Raw genomic sequence first — 20,918 nt, forward strand, 5'->3', positions numbered from 1 at the left:
TGTTAGTCAGTGTCGGGGGCTCAGTTACAGCTAACGCTCTCTATACACAGGGCGGTGGCTGAACCCTGCCGATACCGCCCCATAACTGAAAACGGAATGCTGCCAGGGGGAGTACATTTAATTTTCTCCCGGCAGTGGAGGACTAAGTACGGGTGCCAGGCAGGGTCAGAGTGCTATAAACCTGCAGATTAACCTCACATTTGTAGGTTAATAGCGTTTTTCACGTGACAGATTCCCTTTAAGGAGAACCCTTCATTTGACATAAATATGTAACTTTTTAGCTGTTGTAAATGCTGCTGTTCTCCTAAATTTGGCGAGGTTTTTCTTTTTATTCCTGTTCCTCACCCTTCCAGAGATATGGCTCCTTCTTCCCTGTGTATGAATCTAATTTTCTTAACCAAGAGCGTGTGGTGCACAAAAAGAAGTTCACAGAGTAGTTAAGGACCATACCTACTTGGCTAACAAGACTAGATTTTTATGCAGTAAAAAGATGCTATATCTCAGCAACAGAGAGGTGCAGGTGTCAGATTTGAAAAACAACAGTATTTACACCAAGTAAAAAATTAGATATTTATGAAAAGTGACAGGTGCTCTTTAAAGGGGTTGTCTCACCAAAGCTTTTGGCCTCCTCAGTAAACAGATGACTGTGTCGGGGGAATTATATCCAGCCAGACATTTCAGTTGCAGACCTATCCTGTAATATTTAGATGGTTCGTCATTTAGTTGATCGATGGGGTCCACATAGGGTGCATGAACTAAAAGGGTATATGGGCAGGGGTCCTTAGGGCCAATTTCATGGACAGTTAATTATCCTAACAGAACACAACTTACTACACTAAAGTCATTCATTTCAAAACTTTACATGATGTATGAAGTCATTTTCCTGCCATTTCCAATGCATGAGGGAGCACTACCACCACAACTTCTAACATGCAGTGAGTTCATTGAATATTAAGCATCTGGTTTTTATGCAGAGATGTCAAGAAACAGCTCCCACCTGCAAAGTAGAGATATTCATTAAAATCCTTTTTTTCCAGTACCTAAGTTGTCCTCCAGTGATCCATTTTTTTCTTTCAGTGCTGAACATCTGGACTTTCTTGAGGTTTCACAAAACGGCTGTCAGGTTTACTGGGATTTTATTCCACAGGAAGGGTTACATTCCCATCTCTGCTCGCCAGGTGCTTCGGCTTGAAAGGAATAGCTAACTGTTGCTATTAATTTGTATAACCTCTTCCTTTGTCAGATGGACATAATTATTATAAGTGCTTTACAACTACAATAAACTACTTCCTCCTTAATTACAGCCATAGAACTCTGCCTGGATCTATGGACTCATCATACACAATAACAAGGCAGTTTCCTTTGTCTCCTTCAACTTTGTCTCACTCTTCAGCCAGGAGCACAGCTATTGGGGATTCAGAAGTAGTAGTCACCCCCCAGGCCCTGGTGCCTAAGGGGACCCAAGAGACCTTCTGTCTCATAAGAAGACACCAGTATTAAGAAATAGACTATGGTTCTCTATCTAACCTCTCTAACTCACCTCTACATCTTTCTTTTCACAATCTGCTTACATTCTATTCCCTCTCCTTTCCAGGTGCACAATCCCCACTCCACAAATTTCCACACCCTTGCAGAAATCTTAAAGACCTCAACCTACACTTACTCTCTGAACACTTTCTCCCTCTTGCAAACAATAGTTCCTTATGTCTCAATGCATAAGATGCTGCTGCTTTACATAACACCACATCAGCTACAGCTCTTAAATCGGTTGCCCCCTCACATATACCAAAACTCTCACAATCAACAGGTAACCCTGGCACACCAGCCTAACTAAAGAACTGAGGCGGGCTTCCAGGGTTGCTGAGCGGAGATCAAAAAGATCCCACTTCAATGAGCACTTCATCACATTCAAACAGTCCCTCACTAATTTTAAGACCACACTCACTGCAGCAAAGCTAGCCTACTTCTCATCTCTTATATCCTTCCTGTCTCACAATCCTAAACAGCTATTCAACACTTTCAATTCTCTCCTCCGCCCCCCAGCACCTCCTCCCTCTCCTTTCCTCTCATCTCAGCTGAAGATTTTGCCTTATTCTTCAAACAGAAGATAAATAACATCAGAAAAAGTTTTGGCCTATAACCCCCACAGACCCTCCTCATAATTACTCAGCCCTTCTCCACCAAAACCAGCTTCTCCCCATTACAGAATATCGACTTTCCTCTCTACTCTCAAGATCACATCTCACCATCTGTGCACTCGACCAGATACCGTCACACCTTATCCCAAACCTCACCACAGTCTTCATTCCAACCCTAACCCACTTCTTCAACCTGTCACTAACAACTGGTGTTTTCCCTTCGTTTTTCAAATATGTCTTGATCACACCCATCTTAAAAAAGGACTCCCTTGACGTATCCTCTGTGTCTAATTATCGCCCCACATCACTTCTCCCCTATGCCTTAAAATTACTGGAACAACACATCCATCTTGAACTTTCCTCCCACCAATCCTCCTGCTCCCTCCTTCACCCCCTGCAATCTGGTTTCTGGCCGCATCACTCTACTGAAACTGCCCTGACTAAAGTCACCAATGACCTACCAACTGCCAAATCCAGGCGACACTACTCTGTCCTTCTTCTGGACCTGTCCTCTGCTTTTGACACAGTGGACCATTCCCTATTACTACAGACACTCTCATCTCTTGGCATCACAGACTTGGCCCTATCCTGGATCTCGTCATACCTAACAGACCGGACATTCAGTGTCTGTCACTCACACACCACCTCCTCATCTCACTCCCTATTTGTCGGTGTCCCCAAAGGTTCAGTTCTAGGGCCCCTACTCTTCTTCATTTACACCTTCAACCTGGGACAGCTCATAGAGTCCCTCCACTTTCAGTATCACCTCTATGCTGATAACACACAGATCTACCTATCTGGACCCGATATCACCTCCTTAATAACCAGAATCTCACAATGTCTGTCCACTATTTCATCCTTCTTCTCTGCTAGATTTCTAAAACTTAACTTCGACAAAACAGAATTCATCATCTTTTCCCATCTCACCCTCGCCACCCCCAACAGACCTATTCATCAAAGTCAATGGCTGCTTACTCTCTCCAATCCCGCAAGCTCGCTGCCTCGGCATAACTCTGGACTCTGATATCGCCTTCAAACCACATATACAAGCCCTTTCCACTGCCTGCCGCCGACTGCAACTCAAAAATATTTCCCGAATCTGTACATTCCTTAATCAAGTATCTGCAAAAACTCTGGTCCGTGCCCTCATCATTTCCCACCTCTACTACTGCAACCTCCTGCTCTGAGGCCTCCCTTCTAACATTCTTTGACCCCTCAAATCTCTTCTAATCTCTGCTGCTCAACTAATCCATCTGTCTGCCACTATCCCCGCTTCTCCGCTGGTGCTTCCTGCCCTTTACGCAAGGGCTCATGCACACAGCAAAGTATGCATACATAAACTCTATGGGTCCATATTATATACTTGTAGGTAGTTAAAAGCAAGAACCTCTTCCTAAATAATATCCTAACATGGCAGTACCATGGTCCAGGCATTCTTTGATTAGACGTTCTTTAAATGATGTGGATATAAATATTTCTATAGCTTCAGTTTCTAAAGAAATGTCCAAAGGTCATAAGACAAAACAATATTAAAAACTTAAATCAAGAAGAATCAGGCCTAACTAAAATATTCATATACAGTACATATTTTGTAATGAAAAGTAGGAAATTGTGTATTAGAAAACACATTCTGTAGTATTTTTTGCAATAACAGAGAATCCATAAACTGATTCAATTTCAACTGTTAAGGCCCCCATACAAATTAGACAAACATCGACTGAACCCATCGACAGTCTAATATATATGGGGGCCTTCTGAGTCTGCCCCAACAGATGATTGGGGAGATAAGGATTCAGCTTGCCTGATTTCGGACAGACAATCCTTTTGTTCTCAGTGAGATAGGCCACCACCAGAGAAGTCTGCCAGTGGCTCTCTCCTAGAGATCCCAAGATCGCTTGGCAGAGTCTCATGTGTATGGAGGAGTCTGGAAAAAAGGTTGTCGGCCGTACAGCCATCTACTATGTATGGGGCCCCTATGTTGTGCAGAAGACTGGGCCGTGCCCAATTACTCCTTTTTTTTCATATCCAGAGCTGTAATTAGGCTTTACTTCACTTGGGGCTAAGTTTTAGGTCACTGCTTTAGCCCGGCATCTCAATACACTGGTCAAGTCAAAGTGGTTTGTTGGCACTCATTAACACCCAGGGCATAAGCCCCAGTTATGCCTTCCTCACATAGGCCCCTACCTATGGCCTATTGTTGTGAATTCTGTTGTCGAACTCCCTCCAGTGGTCGTGAATGGTACTTCGGCGAGTTCTGTCTATGGGCTCCCTCTGGTGGCTATGAGTGAAGCTGCTGCTTCTGAGGTTCCTTACACAGGTGACGTGGTTTATCCTTTGGTTGGCTGCTCTATTTAACTCCTCTCAGATCGTTACTCCATGCCAGCTGTCAATGTTTTTGCATTGGTTCAGTTCGCTCCTGGATCTCTCTGGTGACCTGCCTTCTCCTGCAGAAGCTAAGTTCCTGATAGTCATTATTTGTTCACTGTTTTCTTGTCCAGCTGGTTATTATGATTTTGTCTTGCTAGCTGGAAGCTCTGGGATGCAGAGTGGCCCCTCCGCACCGTGAGTCGGTGCGGAGGTCCTTTTTGCACACTCTGCGTGGTCTTTTGTAGGTTTTTGTGCTGATCGCAAAGTTACCTTTCCTATCCTCTGTCTATTTAGTAAGTCTGGCCTCCCTTTGCTGAAACCTGTTTCATTTCTGCGTTTGTGACTTTCATCTTTACTCACAGTCAATATATGTGGGGGGGCTTCCTTTACCTTTGGGGAATTTCTCTGAGGCAAGGTAGGCTTTATTTTCTTTCTCTAGGGCTAGATAGTTCTTAGGCTGTGACGAGGCGCCTAGGTCTGGTCAGGAGCGCTCCACGGCTATTTCTAGCGTGTGTGATAGGATTAGGGCTTGCGGTCAGCAGAGCTTTCACATCCCAGAGGTCGTCCTGTATGAGCTTTAACTATCAGGTCAGTCCGGGTGCTCCTAACCACCAGGTCATAACAGTACAGCTGGCCCAAAGTATTAATGCATCTCAATAGAGGGATAACAGAACTTCTGAGACCATTTTTTTTTCTTTGCACTGTGTTTTGTCTTTCTTTTCCCCTAGACCTTTGTGTGGTTCAGGACACAGGTGTAGATATGGACATTCAAGGTCTGTCCTCTTGTGTGGATCATCTCACTGCAAGGGTACAAAACATTCAAGATTTTGTGGTTCAGAATCCTATGTTAGAGCCTAGAATTCTTATTCCTGACTTATTTTCTGGGGATAGATCTAGGTTTTTGAATTTCAAAAATAATTGTAAACTGTTTCTAGCTTTGAAACCCCGCTCCTCTGGTGACCCCGTTCAACAGGTAAAAATCATTATTTCTTTGTTGCGTGGTGACCCTCAAGACTGGGCATTTTCCCTTGCGCCAGGAGATCCTGCATTGCGTGATGTTGATGCGTTTTTTCTGGCGCTTCGATTGCTTTATGATGAACCAAATTCAGTGGATCAGGCAGAGAAAATCTTGCTGGCTTTGTGTCAGGGTCAGGATGAAGCGGAGGTGTACTGTCAGAAGTTTACAAAAGTGGTCTGTGCTTACTCAGTGGAATGAATGTGCCCTGGCGGCAATTTTCAGAAAGGGTCTTTCTAAAGCCTTTAAGGATGTCATGGTGGGATTTCCCACGCTTGCTGGTCTGAATGAGTCTATGTCTTTGGCCATTCAGATCGATCGGCGCATGCGTGAGCGCAAAGCTGTGCACCATCTGGCGGTATTCTCTGAGCATAGGCCTGAGCCTATGCAGTGTGATAGGACTTTGACCAGAGCTGAACGGCAAGAACACAGACGTCGGAATGGGCTGTGTTTTTACTGTGGTGAATCCACTCATGCCATCTCCGATTGTCCTAAGCGCATTAAGCGGTTCGCTAGGTCTGCCATCATTGGTACGGTGCAGTCTAAATTTCTTTTGTTCGTTACTCTGATTTGCTCTCTGTCATCCTATTCTGTAATGGCATTTGTGGATTCAGGCGCTGCCCTGAATTTGATGGACTTGGAGTTTGCCAGGCGCTGTGGTTTTTTCTTGGAGCCCTTGCAGTATCCTATTTCATTGAGAGGAATTGATGCTACGCCTTTGGCTAAGAATAAGCCTCAGTACTGGACTCAATTGACCATGTGCATGGCTCCTGCACATCAGGAGGATATTCGCTTTTTGGTGTTGCATAATCTGCATGATGTGGTCGTTTTGGGGTTGCCATGGCTACAGGTCCATAATCCAGTGTTGGATTGGAAATCTATGTCTGTGTCCAGCTGGGGTTGTCAGGGGGTACATGGTGATGTTCCATTGCTGTCAATTTCGCCTTCCACTCCTTCTGAAGTCCCTGAGTTTTTATCAGATTACCGGGATGTATTTGAAGAGCCCAAATCTGGTGCCCTACCTCCTCATAGGGATTGCGACTGTGCTATTAATTTGATTCCTGGTAGTAAGTTTCCTATGCGGAGCTATATAAAGGAATCCTTGGAGAAGGGTCATATTCGTCCGTCGTCGTCACCATTGGGAGCAGGGTTCTTTTTTGTGGCCAAGAAGGATGGTTCTTTGAGACCTTGTATTGATTACCGCCTTCTTATTAAGATTACAGTCAAATTTCAGTATCCTTTGCCGCTGCTGTCTGATTTATTTGCTCGGATTAAGGGGGCTAGTTGGTTCACCAAGATAGATCTTCGTGGTGCGTATAATCTTGTGCGAATTAAACAGGGTGATGAATGGAAAACGGCATTTAATACGCCCGAGGGCCATTTTGAGTACCTGGGTATGCCATTCGGGCTTTCTAATGCTCCATCTGTGTTTCAGTCCTTTATGCATGACATCTTCCGAGAGTACCTGGATAGATTCATGATTGTATATTTGGATGACATTTTGGTCTTTCAGGATGATTGGGTGTCCTTCTTGCCTTTGGCTGAGTTCGCCCTTAATAATCGGGCCAGCTCGGCTACTTTAGTTTCTCCTTTTTTCTGTAATTCTGGTTTCCATCCTCGTTTCTCTTCAGGGCAGGTTGAGCCTTCGGACTGTCCTGGTGTGGATGCGGTGGTGGACAGGTTGGAGCAGATTTGGACTCATGTGGTGGACAATTTGACATTGTCCCAGGAGAAGGCTCAACGTTTCGCTAACTGCCGGCGTTGAGTTGGTCCCCGACTTCGTGTTGGGGATTTGGTTTGGTTGTCATCTCGTCACGTTCCTATGAAGGTTTCCTCTCCTAAGTTTAAGCCTCGTTTCATTGGGCCATATAAGATTTCTGAAGTTCTTAATCCTGTGTCATTTTGTTTGGACCTTCCAGCTTCTTTTGCCATCCATAATGTGTTCCATAGGTCGTTGTTGCGGAGATACGTGGCGCCTATGGTTCCCTCTGTTGATCCTCCTGCCCCGGTGTTGGTCGAGGGGGAGTTGGAGTATGTGGTGGAGAATATTTTGGATTCTCGTGTTTCGAGACGGAAACTCCAGTACCTGGTCAAGTGGAAGGGTTATGGTCAGGAAGATAATTCCTGGGTTTTTGCCTCTGATGTTCATGCTGCCGATCTTGTTCGTGCCTTTCATTTGGCTCATCCTGATCGGCCTGGGGGCTCTGGTGAGGGTTCGGTGACCCCTCTTCAAGGGGGGGGGTACTGTTGTGAATTCTGTTGTCGAACTCCCTCCTGTGGTTGTGAATGGTACTTCGGCGAGTTCTGTCTATGGGCTCCCTCTGGTGGCTATGAGTGAAGCTGCTGCTTCTGAGGTTCCTTACACAGGTGACGTGGTTTATCCTTTGGTTGGCTGCTCTATTTAACTCCTCTCAGATCGTTACTCCATGCCAGCTGTCAATGTTTTTGCATTGGTTCAGTTTGCTCCTGGATCTCTCTGGTGACCTGCCTTCTCCTGCAGAAGCTAAGTTCCTGATAGTCATTATTTGTTCACTGTTTTATTGTCCAGCTGGTTATCATGATTTTGTCTTGCTAGCTGGAAGCTCTGGGATGCAGAGTGGCCCCTCCGCACCGTGAGTCGGTGCGGAGGTCCTTTTTGCACACTCTGCGTGGTCTTTTGTAGGTTTTTGTGCTGATCGCAAAGTTACCTTTCCTATCCTCTGTCTATTTAGTAAGTCTGGCCTCCCTTTGCTGAAACCTGTTTCATTTCTGCGTTTGTGACTTTCATCTTTACTCACAGTCAATATATGTGGGGGGCTTCCTTTACCTTTGGGGAATTTCTCTGAGGCAAAGTAGGCTTTATTTTCTTTCTCTAGGGCTAGATAGTTCTTAGGCTGTGACGAGGCGCCTAGGTCTGGTCAGGAGCGCTCCACGGCTATTTCTAGTGTGTGTAATAGGATTAGGGCTTGCGGTCAGCAGAGCTCCCACATCCCAGAGCTCGTCCTGTATGAGGTTTAACTATCAGGTCAGTCCGGGTGCTCCTAACCACAAGGTCATAACAGCCTATATTCAACCTTCTTTGTTTTCAAGCTGGAGAATGTACAAAAATATCAATTGCAACACCCTGTAGCCAAAGCGACTCAAAAGGCAGTGAAATAAAGGGCACAAATCTTGCATGGTGAACCAGGAACTTCACGTTACACATCTGAGTCTATGCTTATAAAGGGCAGCTGTTCCAAAGTTCATGAGGTAAAATGGGTCCTCCATAAGCTGTAGCCTCAAAGCATCCATAAAGCCTGTCTCTATACCATGTACATATTGGAGTCCAGCTCAACAGGACTGGATTTTCCTTTTCTTTTTCAAAAGAAATTATAGTGCATACAAAAGAAAAATGTACATGGTCGACATGTCGACCATGTACATTTTTCTTTTGTATGCACTATAATTTCTTTTAAAAAGAAAAGGAAAATCCAGTCCTGTTGAGCCGGACTCCAATTTTTTTCTATTTTCCTTGATGTGAGGCCAGGGCGAGGCCGGTGTCTGAGCCCCAGGTGGATGAGCATAGAGCAACTGGGTGAGCTGGAATCAAGTTTCTACCATGTACATATACTCATATTAGATAAAAACCCCAATGTCACGTTCTTTCCTGGGACAATTTAGGACAAAAGTCCAAAATCGAATTTTTTCATGGGAGTTTGGACATATACATGGATCACATGAAGCCTAAGTTTGTCATTTGTCATCTTCCCTGACGAAGGAATTTATTTCCGAAGCGCACATCGGGGTGTGCGTGTTATCTGGACCTAGCGGACCTTAAAGGTATACAGCCCCTTTTTTATCGTTATATTGGCACCCTGCACTTTATACTCTTATAAGTCCTTTTCTTTGCATTTGACACGCGGCACTTTGCACCTTATATTCCTATATGTCCCTCTCCTTGCATTTGACGCACTGCTTTTAAAATACTTTAATTGCATTTTTAATTTGGACACTGTTACAAATTTTTTGCCTCTTTGGGGGTCTGATTTCTTCACAGATTGATTATGATTATTTATCCTGTTTTATCACTAATCTCCTCACTAACTTGTTTAATTATAGATACAATTATTTTTGTCAACATTATTTATTTGTAGCTATTTTCACCGATTTCTTTTGCACATTTTTTCTATTTATTTTATGTGTAATTTTTCCCTATATGTTATTGTTTTTGGGTGCTGTTTTATGTGATCGCATATATATTTTAATTATTACATTTTTATATTGTGATCAATAATCAAAAATATATTTTAATTCATCTACATTGTTTTCCCTTCTGGTCCGCTACTTTTTATATTAGGCCCATATATATTTATAAAAATATTTTCTTAAATATATTTTTATACAACACTGTCCTGATACGTGCCCATGGTTTTTATACAGTACTATTGTTTGCCACTATATGTTTAATAAAGGCAATTTTTTAAAAATATTTCTTGTCCAGTATTTTATGATAGTCCACCATTTCAGGGTTTTCCTTCTTGTCGTCTTGTTTTGAGTGGTCTCCACTCCACTTCACAGTGCACTTTGGGCAATCACTATATTGCTGTATTTTACATTTTGTAATAATATAGTCATATGTGGGTGGGCCCATAAGTGTATCTGTTTGTATTAATTCTATCATCTTGGAAGTTTGGTCAAACGCGATCATTATTTTCTAGAAATTACTTATTGCCTATCTAAACAAGTAGGAAATTTCACAAAAAGAGCATTGACACCTTTTGAGCAGAAGAAACCAAATTTGGCCATGAATCAACGGACACAATTTATAGAAACTAATTGAAGGCTGAGATGCCTTGAACAAAACATATTAGTCACTTAGCGGTTTTCCATAATATTAATGCATATAGCTGTGTGTTTCATTAGGGGCATATTGGCTCAATACCTTAATCATATGCTTAGTCACAACACAATCAGCACAATGAATATTTCCAAGCTGCTTCTCCATGCCTGGGGCCGATAAGGTGTCTAGTCTATGACTAAGCTCAATTATTGACTGTATTTATGGCCAATATAATGACCAAGAAATGCCTACCAGTGAGCCATCAGGAGCCGGTGATAGGATGGCGACCCATAGATTATGTATAACATTATTGTTCATTAGTAAATAATGAGATGCTTTAATCCACAGCCAGTTAGGGAGTAAATGTGGTTCTGTCATATTAATCTATCTGAGCTTCAGATGTATGTCTCAATTGTGCAAGCCAAGCAGGCGCCCGCAGCATACCAAACATGCGGAGTCTGAAGTTTCAGACAATCTATCTCGAAGAAAACAAACAGCAGATAGACGCTAAAAGCAAGAATTATCTGAAGCAGCCCTTTTATGAGACTTGACATATTGGAAAAAAAAAGCTTTTGCTCTTGGAGATGGCTCGATTTTTATTTTCTTTAACAGATCTTTCTTTTCTAAAAGGATCATCATAATGTAAGCCCCGAAGTCTGTACTCCTGCATTGATACTATAACAGCCAGGTTGTAGCCTAAAGTACTGATCGTTCTAGTTAAACCCCTTCTATATGCTTTGATGGACAGGGGTGTAACGTAAAGCTTGTAGGCCTCAATGCAAAATGTTCAACAGGGCCTCTAATAGTATTGGTCTTCTCGTATAGGAAAAGGGACCTTTTGAGTTCTTTCACCCCCTAGGCTACAGGACTTGGCTGCGAGTGCAACTATAATTATAATTCTGGTAGTAGGGCATCTTGAGGTTATAGAAGGGGGCTCTTCCATTTGGGACTCGTCTATGATCCAGAACAGACAGCTATTAAATAAGTGAGTCATTCACACTGGTGGTCTTAGCTCGCCAACATATTACATGGCTGAAAATCCACAGGCTTCATAGCTGATGGGTGAGATCAATCTTTTTAGAGAAAAAGTGTTGACCCTCAGCAAAACGTCACTTTATTCAAAATATGGCCACAGATGGGGGGGACTTATGGGGAGAATATTATACCGCAGGTAATTATATCCAAACCATCAAACTAGTTACTGATATAGCAGGGATGGGGATTTGAAAATGTAACTTTTAATGACGAAAAAAATGCACACAAAAAAATTACAAACCGAACACACGTTTTCACACAGGTGCCCTAAACCAATTGACAGTGGGGTGTGTAGTACCTAAAATGTCTAAATTGCTATTTGCAGCACCAAAAATGGCACATAGTCTGAATTAAGACACCAATATTTGTCTAAGGTATCAAAATAGAAAAAAAGCTTGATCTCACCCAATTGGCCCGGGAATACTCCAAGTTCAGCGCTATGCCAATGATGTAAAAAGGTGGTGTCAAGCCTTAGTCTGTCTTCCGTCTCCCTAGGATTAAGACAGATTAAGGTTTGACACAACCTTTTTACATTATTGGCATAGCGCTGAATTTGGGGTATCCCCGGGGCCAATTGGGTGAGACTAACCTTTTTTCCTATTTTGATACCTTAGACAAATATTAGTGTCTTAATGAATTATTTTGTGCTCACCTACTAAGTGAAAGTATAAATATGATCCTATAGACCATCCTATTCATATGGTGAACACAAGGAGCACTGTTTACTTTATGCTGCAAATTGACATACTGGGAGAGACATCAACCCAGTTGTTTTTCCTATGTACCCATATAATGAATTTAGGGGTTTAGAGTGAATATGGGGGGTCACACATATGACTCCTCCAATTTCCTACCCATTGTAACTACTTGATGAACCAATGCCAAAGCACTAAAAGCACTTTATACCATATGATCTGAAAATGAGAGGTGTAAATCACCATTAGGATCTTTAATAAATATATGGAAAATAATAAGTGCTTCTAAATAAGAGGATATGAGCTAGTATCCATTAAGTAATAGTTTAAGAGCAAGGTATTCAAGTATCAAGTCCCTATTTAATTTGAACTATGTCCCATTTTTTGTGCTGTAAACAGCAATTGAAACATTTTAGGTACTACACACCCCACTGTAAATTGGTTGAGGGCACCTGTGTGAAAACAAGTGTACTGCTGATGCGACGGATCCGTTTTTTCGACGGATCTGACTAGGGGGGCTGGAAAGGATCCTAAAAAAATCGGAGCGTGCTCAGTTAAAGAAAACGTAATTTATCGACGGATTCCGTCATTTGACGAATCCGGCGCTCATAGGCTTCCATTCTAGCAAACGACGGACGGCAACAGATCCGTCGCTGTCCATTTTTTTGATGTAGACAAAAAACGTTACTTTGTCCGTCATCTCCGGCCACCGGATCAACAATTTTTGGCGGATCCGGCGAACGACGGATGAAACGCGAGGCCATCCGTTGTTAATACAAGTCTATGAGAAAAAAACGGATCTGGCGGCATAGCAAAAAAATCCTGATGTGTTAAAGGGGCACCACAGCATTGTATCAGCTTTATTAACTCAGATATGGAGTAAGTGCATTTATAGGGTTGTGTTATACATTTCCACGCTCTTGCTGATATGTACTGGTTGCTTTTTTTCTGTCTGAGAATATCCTGGATCTGTACATGAAATTTTGATGTACCTGATGAAGAAGGAAGCTGCAGCCGATGTCCCCGAAGACACAACAGCGGCTGGTTCAAATCTCTGTGACTGGTCGGCGAAACTCTGCTCACTGATGTTTTCCCCTGAAGAATTGTCCACGCTCGGGTCCTCCCTTCCCCCGTCTACGGTTGTAGAGTCAGGCTACGACAAACAAGATAGAAAATACAGGAATGAAAAGAGTACAAGCCATCTGTCTGCCTGGATTTTCTTGTAGAGGCTTATACAGTGACATTATGGAGAAGACACATAATGAGGGAGGACAACCCCATGCTTTGTTGTGCTGCGTCGTAAGTACGACTGCAAACCACACATGACAAGCACAGAAGTGCCGGCACCTTTTGTTATGGGCACTGCGTAGTGACACATTTTGACAGGCATAGAAAAATATGGGACATGATAAGCAGTGATATTTTGTTCCTCGTGCAACCTTTTATCTGGTTCAGTTAGGACTGTCAGAAATTATCCTACTTGTATGAATGATACACAAGGCAAAATCGACAGGTGGCAAAGCTGCTATTTCTTCAAAGTAATTCTATATGGAACGACAATAGTAAAAATAATCTGTGGACTGCACTGCAAAATGTTAGCGCCATAGAAGAAATGGAGACTAGCATTTTCTGTTCCTTTTGAAAATAAATTAATAAATTACCAATTGAGTTTACCCTTGGCAGTAGGATGTTCTCCATGAGAAAGCCACCTACAGACACCTCTGTCAGCAACTTATCCCCTGGAGAGATTGTCAGTCCTAAATCGGCCGTGCGAGATAAACATCTTCCCAACCAGCACTCTTGTATATATTAGACTGTTGAGCGAACCTGTCGATATCAGCGGGACGGCCCACATTAGTTTATGTGTATGGGAGCCTTTAGAAGAATGAAAGCGACTGATATAATCAACAGTGAAATCGCTGGAGAGCCACTGCTTTATATGGTGGTTGTATTAAATGTTGTCCTATTCTGAAATCGATAAAATGAAGGGTTCTCTAAGGATCACCATATGAAACTGGTTAAAAAGGGGGGTGGTCTCACTACTCCGTGCACCCCCTTCCACTGAAAAAACCTTTAAAGCAGTGGAATCGGAAACATTCATCATCCATCTACATGATAGATGATAAATGCAGGGCCGTATTTGCCACTAGGCACTCAAGGGCACGTGCCTAGGGCGGGGCAATGCAGGGGGGGCTGCACCTGAGCAGGTTTTTTTTTTTTTTTTATTATTATTATTATTCTAAAGTCCGGTCTGGCCCCGCATATTCATCACCTTAATCAGGCGGCACCATCTGACCGCGGCGCTCACAGGGCGAGTTGCAGTCGCTGAGAGCAGACCAGCCGGCACCGCTGGAGCAGGTGGGGTGAGTATGTCATAGTCAACAATACTGTCCGCATGTCTTCAAGGGGGGGGGCTGGGCCAGCAAGGAGTCATCAGCGGTGGCGCCGGGGGGGGATAAGGGGGTGGGGCAAAATAGGGACATTGCTGCGCAGGGAGTGGGACAGAGCACAGAGGTGGTGGAGCCTGGATTCCGTTCTTCTGCGCGGCTGCGGTCCGCGGTGTACAGTGAGGTAACTTAATGATGACAGCGCCAGGGAGGACAGGGGGAGCCGGGGAGGATAAAGGAGGACTGTGGTGGACGGGGAGCCGACGAGCCATACAAGATGGGAGCGTCGCGTCGGGGAGCCGATGATGGAGCCACCCCCACGCGGCCAGGCCCAGGGCAGGGGCCAGGGGGGGTGATGACGAGCCAGCCAAGCATACGGCGGGGCCCGGGGCCGGCCCGGGGGGATGGGATGGGAGATGAGCCAGTGCACGCATAGGGGGGGGGTTGGGATGAGCCAGTGCTGAGCCACCCATGCGCCACCCATGCTGCATACATACAGCAGGGAGGGGGAGATGAGCCACGCATGGGGGGGGGAGATGAGCCACGCATAGGGGGGATGGGCCAGTGCTGAGCCACCCATGCATACAGGGAGGGGGAGATGGGCCACGCATACAAGGGGGGGATGGGAGATGAGCCAGTGCCTGAGCCACCCATGCATACAGGGAGGGGGAGATGAGCCACGCATACAGGGGAGGGGAAGATGAGCCACCTATGCATACAGGGAGGGGGAGATGAGCCATGCATACATGATGGGAGGGGGGGGGTTGGCCATTATACAGTATGCATGGAGCATTATATGTGGTCATTATACAGTATTGAGCATCATATGTGGCCATCATACAGTATGGAGCATCATGTGTGGCCATCATACAGTATGGAGCATCATGTGTGGCCATCATACAGTATGGAGCATCATGTGTGGCCATTATACAGTATGCATGGAGCATCATATGTGGCCATTATACAGTATTGAGCATCATGTGTGGTCTTTATACAGTATGGAGCACTGTGTGGCCATCATACAGTATGGAGCATCATGTGTGCCCATTATACAGTATGGAGCACTGTGTGGCCATTATACAGTATTGAGCATCATGTGTGGCCATTATACAGTATGGAGCATCATGTGCGGTTATTATACAGTATGGAGCATCATATGTGGCCATTATACAGTATTGAGCATCATGTGTGGCTGGCTATTATACAGTATGGAGCATCATGTGTGCCCATTATACAGTATGGAGCATCATGTGTGCCCATTATACAGTATGGAGCATCATGTGTAGCCATTATACAGTATGGAGCATCATGTGCGGCCATTATACAGTATGGAGCATCATGTGTGGCCATTATACAGTATGGAGCATCATGTGCGGTCATTGTACAGTATGGAGCATCATGTGTGGCCATTATACAGTATGGAGCATCATGTGTGGCCATTATACAGTATGGAGCATCATGTGCGGTCATTGTACAGTATGGAGCATCATGTGTGGCCATTATACAGTATGGAGCATCATGTGTGGCCATTATACAGTATGGAGCATCATGTGAGGTCATTATACAGTATGGAGCATCATGTGCGGTCATTATACAGTATGGAGCATCATGTATGGCCATTATACAGTATGGAGCATCATGTGCGGCCATTATACAGTATGGAGCATCATGTGCGGTCATTATACAGTATGGATAATCATGTGCGGCCATTATACAGTATTGAGCATCATGTGGGGCCATTATACAGTATTGAGCATCATGTGCGGTCATTATACAGTATTGAGCATCATGTGTGGCCATTATACAGTGTGGAGCATCATGTGTGGCCATTATACAGTATGGAGCATCATGTAGGGCCATTATACAGTATTGAGCATCATGTAGGGCCATTATACAGTATTGAGCATCATGTGCGGCCATTATACAGTATTGAGCATCATGTGAGGTCATTATACAGTATGGAGCATCATGTAGGGCCATTATACAGTATTGAGCATCATGTGCGGCCATTATACAGTATTGAGCATCATGTGAGGTCATTATACAGTATGGAGCATCATGTAGGGCCATTATACAGTATGTGGAGCACTGCGTAGCCATTATACAGTATGGAGCACTGCGTGGCCATATTTTTTTGGTTTTAATTATTGTATATGAAACAGTGTGATCAGCAGTGCTGAATGGGTGTGGTTGGGACTTGGATATGGGTGTGATTAGTTGTGAAATGGGTGTGGTCAGAGGCGTGGCCCAAAATTTGCCACGGCGCACTACGTGCGCCGCAACCTTTGCACCTTTTTCCCTTCTTCAAAAGTTGGGAGGTATGGTACCGCATTTCCCAGATCACAGCAAGTACCGCAAATCCCATAGGGAATGAATGAAACCAAACGCAGTGTTGCCGTAAGTGATCCATTACGCAGCAGATGCAGAAAAACTGCCCGATCTGCTGCAAAAGGCGACTTTCACATCAGCGATTGTTGCCAAAGTCACTGCGGATAGTGTCATAGTCACCAATGGGGGAGGCAGCACTAAAAGTGCCTAGGGCAGCAGAAACTCTAAATACGGCCCTGGATAAATGTCTAACCATTAAGGCTCCCTCTACTGAGAGCCCCCACAGATCACCCATCATGCTAACAGGTTCCCATCTGAATGGTTACATACGAGACCAACCATTCATTCAAAGTCTAAGAAATTGTGCTTGGCTATTTCCACCAGTCCTATAGACATTGATAGTTTCCATATGTGACCACTGCTCCATTTAATTTTAGAAACGGGACCCATGTTAGTTGGTGGACATCCCAGCAGTGGGAATCCCATTGATCAGACATTTACCATCTAACCCCATTAAGTTTATTAACCCTACAGATGTCCAGTGTATGACCTAAAGAGTAGGATCACGACACAAGGAATCAAACCTGAAAAGTGATAGGTGTGTAAAATGATTGCTCGTGACACCAACCTATCAGTAGATTTTTCACCTGCTTTTGGAAGTTAAATGGGATTTGCACTTGCTGTAAATATGTAATTTAACCTGGTGTAAAAATCACTGTTCTACTGAATCCGGCGATGTTTTTCTTTTATTCCTGCGCCTCTCCGTTTATTGAGATATGGCCACATCTTCCCTATATACAAATCTAGTCTTATCAGCCTAGTGGGCGTGATAATCAACTCTTCTCTTTGGGGGAGATCACACCTATTTGCTTATAAAGACTTGATTACTGTGTTGGACCATATCTCAGCAAAGGAGAGACGCAGGAACAAAAGAAAAACATTGTCAAATTCGAGCAAAAAGCGGCATTAAAAAAATGACCTATTCATGGCAAGTGACAAATCCTCTTAAAAGGGGTTGTCTAATCATAGTTCCTGACATCCTCAGTAAACAGATCACATTTACACCTGATTACAAAATGGCATCTTTATGGCAAGCCATTTTCAAAATCTCATTGGGTACCAAGAGTCTAGTCATCTTATATTACATTACACTGGCAACAATTGTGATTTTGACTATAAGAAATCTCTTTGAGCCATGGTGGCCGCAGTAAAGGAACAACAAGAAACTTCACCAATCACCAGTTAAATGGCATTGAAGCCGATGCTATAAATCACACGGCCTGCTCCGATACATCCCCTTTCACTAGTGAGTATGTACCTTCCCCATTATCCACTTTGAAAAATGGCTTGGAGACCAACGCATCCTAACGAATGCTATGTATACACATTTGTCCTCATCCAGTTATACACAGCCCGTAGCCTGCCCTTTCATGCTCCCATCCACTCCCTTCACACACATCTACTACTCCACAAAACCACCATCGGATGAAAAATTAACGAGAGCAAGATGTGCTACCGTAATTTGTGGGCAGTCGACAGTCACAAAAGATTGATGCCCAAGCGGACAGCCAAGTTAAAAACAAAGCAAGTGAATAATGCACTTAAAGAAAATCTATATATCCCATTGTGCTTTAAAATGACTTCATTAGTAATGGATGGCTGGGCCGGCGAGAACAGGACTTGGCTTGACTGCTAGGAAGCATTTCTGGGTACACGGAAAACTTGTTCAGTCATGTGATTCGAAAGCCAATAACACATCAATTTCTTACGAACGTGTAATGAAATGTAGGATCAGTAATGTTTAATCACTTGCGAGAGGAGATAATGGCCCATATTTGTAAGACCACAGCAGCCAAGGTATGATTTGTCATCCCCTCCCAAAAGACTGAGAATGTCTGATGATAAAGGAACTTCTGTCACCTCTTCAGACAGGTCAGTAAATCACTATAAAACAATAGACTGGAAAATATTGTCTTACAGCCCTATATTTATTATTTTCCTCTTGTTAATCCTTCTTGAAATGTTTTTAATAAATTGACAACTGGGTGTTACCATTCCCCTTCTTCATAATACTTCACCAAACCGGCAACCCTGATTCGAAAGTGCAGTGTGTAGAGACACACCCCTTTGACAAGGGGCGATGGCAAAACCTAGTTGTCTATTAATTCAAAACATTTCCATGAGGAATAACAGATGGACAGCACAAAGCAGGGATCTAAGAAAAGGGACTATAAATGGACGGCACAATGTAGAGATCCGAGAAAAGGGATTATAAATGGACGGCACAATGTAGAGATCCGAGAAAAGGGAATATAAATGGACGGCACAATGTAGAGATCCGAGAAAAGGGATTATAAATGGACGGCACAATGTAGAGATCCAAGAAAAAGGAATATAAATGGACGGCACAATGTAGAGATCCGAGAAAAGGGAATATAAATGGATGGCACAATGTAGGGATCTGAGAAATGGGATTATGAATGGACGGCACAATGTAGAGATCCGAGAAAAGGGACTATAAATGGACGGCACAATGTAGAGATCCGAGAAAAGGGAATATAAATGGACGGCACAATGTAGAGATCCGAGAAAAGGGAATATAAATGGACGGCACAATGTAGGGATCTGAGAAAAGGGAATATAAATGGACGGCACAATGTAGAGATCCAAGAAAAGGGATTATAAATGGACGGCACAATGTAGAGATCTGTGAAAAGGGATTATAAATGGACGGCACAATGTAGGGATCCGATAAAAGGGATTATAAATGGACGGCACAATGTAGAGATCCGGGAAAAGGGATTATAAATGGATTGCACAATGTAGGGATCCGAGAAAAGGGATTATAAATGGATGGCACAATGTAAAGATGTGAGAAAAGGGAATATAAATGGATGGCTCAATGTAGAGATGCAAGAAAAGGGATTATAAATGGATGGCACAATGTAGAGATCCAAGAATAGGGATAAGAAATGGACGGCACAATGTAGAGATCCGAGAAAAGGGATTATAAATGGACGGCACAATGTAGGGATCTGAGAAAAGGGAATATAAATGGACGGCACAATGTAGAGATCCAAGAAAAGGGATTATAAATGGACGGCACAATGTAGAGATCCGAGAAAAGGGATTATAAATGGACGGCACAATGTAGAGATCCGTGAAAAGGGATTATAAATGGACGGCACAATGTAGGGATCCGATAAAAGGGATTATAAATGGACGGCACAATGTAGAGATCCGGGAAAAGGGATTATAAATGGATTGCACAATGTAGGGATCCGAGAAAAGGGATTATAAATGGATGGCACAATGTAAAGATGTGAGAAAAGGGAATATAAATGGACGGCTCAATGTAGAGATGCAAGAAAAGGGATTATAAATGGATGGCACAATGTAGAGATCCAAGAATAGGGATAAGAAATGGACGGCACAATGTACAAATCCAAGAAAAAGGGATTATATATAGGCAGCACAATGTAGAGATCTGAGAAAAGGGATTATTAGTCGCCCAACAGGGCAGGGTACCTTGGCATCGGGTCCGGACAGCTATGAAAAGGGATGTCACGGTGGCTGTGACATGATCCGTGGCCCTCGGACTCACTGTAGAGGGGAATGGTCTTTAAAGGGGAATTGTGAATAAGTCTGTTGTGACGCCACCTGTGGTGTTCGGTCAACAGGGGGACCGATGCTGCTTTAAAGGGGTCCTTTGGGGGATGTTGTTGCAGCATTGATGGTGACACCTCCCACAGGTGAAGCGGGGTCCCAAGGGGTCCTTGAGTGTATGGTGATGATGGTGTTTGCCGGTCAATGAGTAAAAGACACAAGTTGTAAAGTCTTTACCTGGTTTACTGTAGTTGGCAGGCCGCAGTCCAGGGTATCGGCAATAGGTACATTAGGAGTCCAGGCAGCCAGGAAACAAGTGGAATCCCCTTGGCAAGACAGGTTGGGAGCCTTCCACTGTGTGCTCGCTATAGTCACTTGCTGTCTATAATGTCCTAACAAGGTCCTGGTTCTTTCCCCTGTCCTGGGACAGGTACCTGTATGGTAGGCAGCTTGAGCCGTTTCTTCTGGGGTCTCTGCACGGTGACTCCAGGCTCCAAGGTGCTGCTGTACCACAGGCTTAATTTGGGCAGTACACCTGTAGTTCTGTGC

At 43.8% G+C, this 20,918-nt stretch overlaps 1 protein-coding gene across 2 annotated transcripts in view; it reads right to left on the reverse strand.

The window, feature by feature from the left end:
* KIF26A (kinesin family member 26A) overlaps positions 1–20,918 on the reverse strand; it is a 222,636-nt gene that overhangs the window by 95,648 nt on the left and 106,070 nt on the right. For both annotated transcript variants that reach the window (XM_069734325.1, XM_069734333.1), the window contains exon 4: positions 13,041–13,201. In XM_069734325.1, the coding sequence (XP_069590426.1) occupies positions 13,041–13,201 (161 nt within the window). The remainder of the gene's footprint in view (positions 1–13,040; positions 13,202–20,918) is intronic.

Source organism: Ranitomeya imitator, chromosome 1, assembly GCF_032444005.1.
Source record: "Ranitomeya imitator isolate aRanImi1 chromosome 1, aRanImi1.pri, whole genome shotgun sequence".
NCBI classification, from domain to species: Eukaryota; Metazoa; Chordata; class Amphibia; order Anura; family Dendrobatidae; genus Ranitomeya; species Ranitomeya imitator.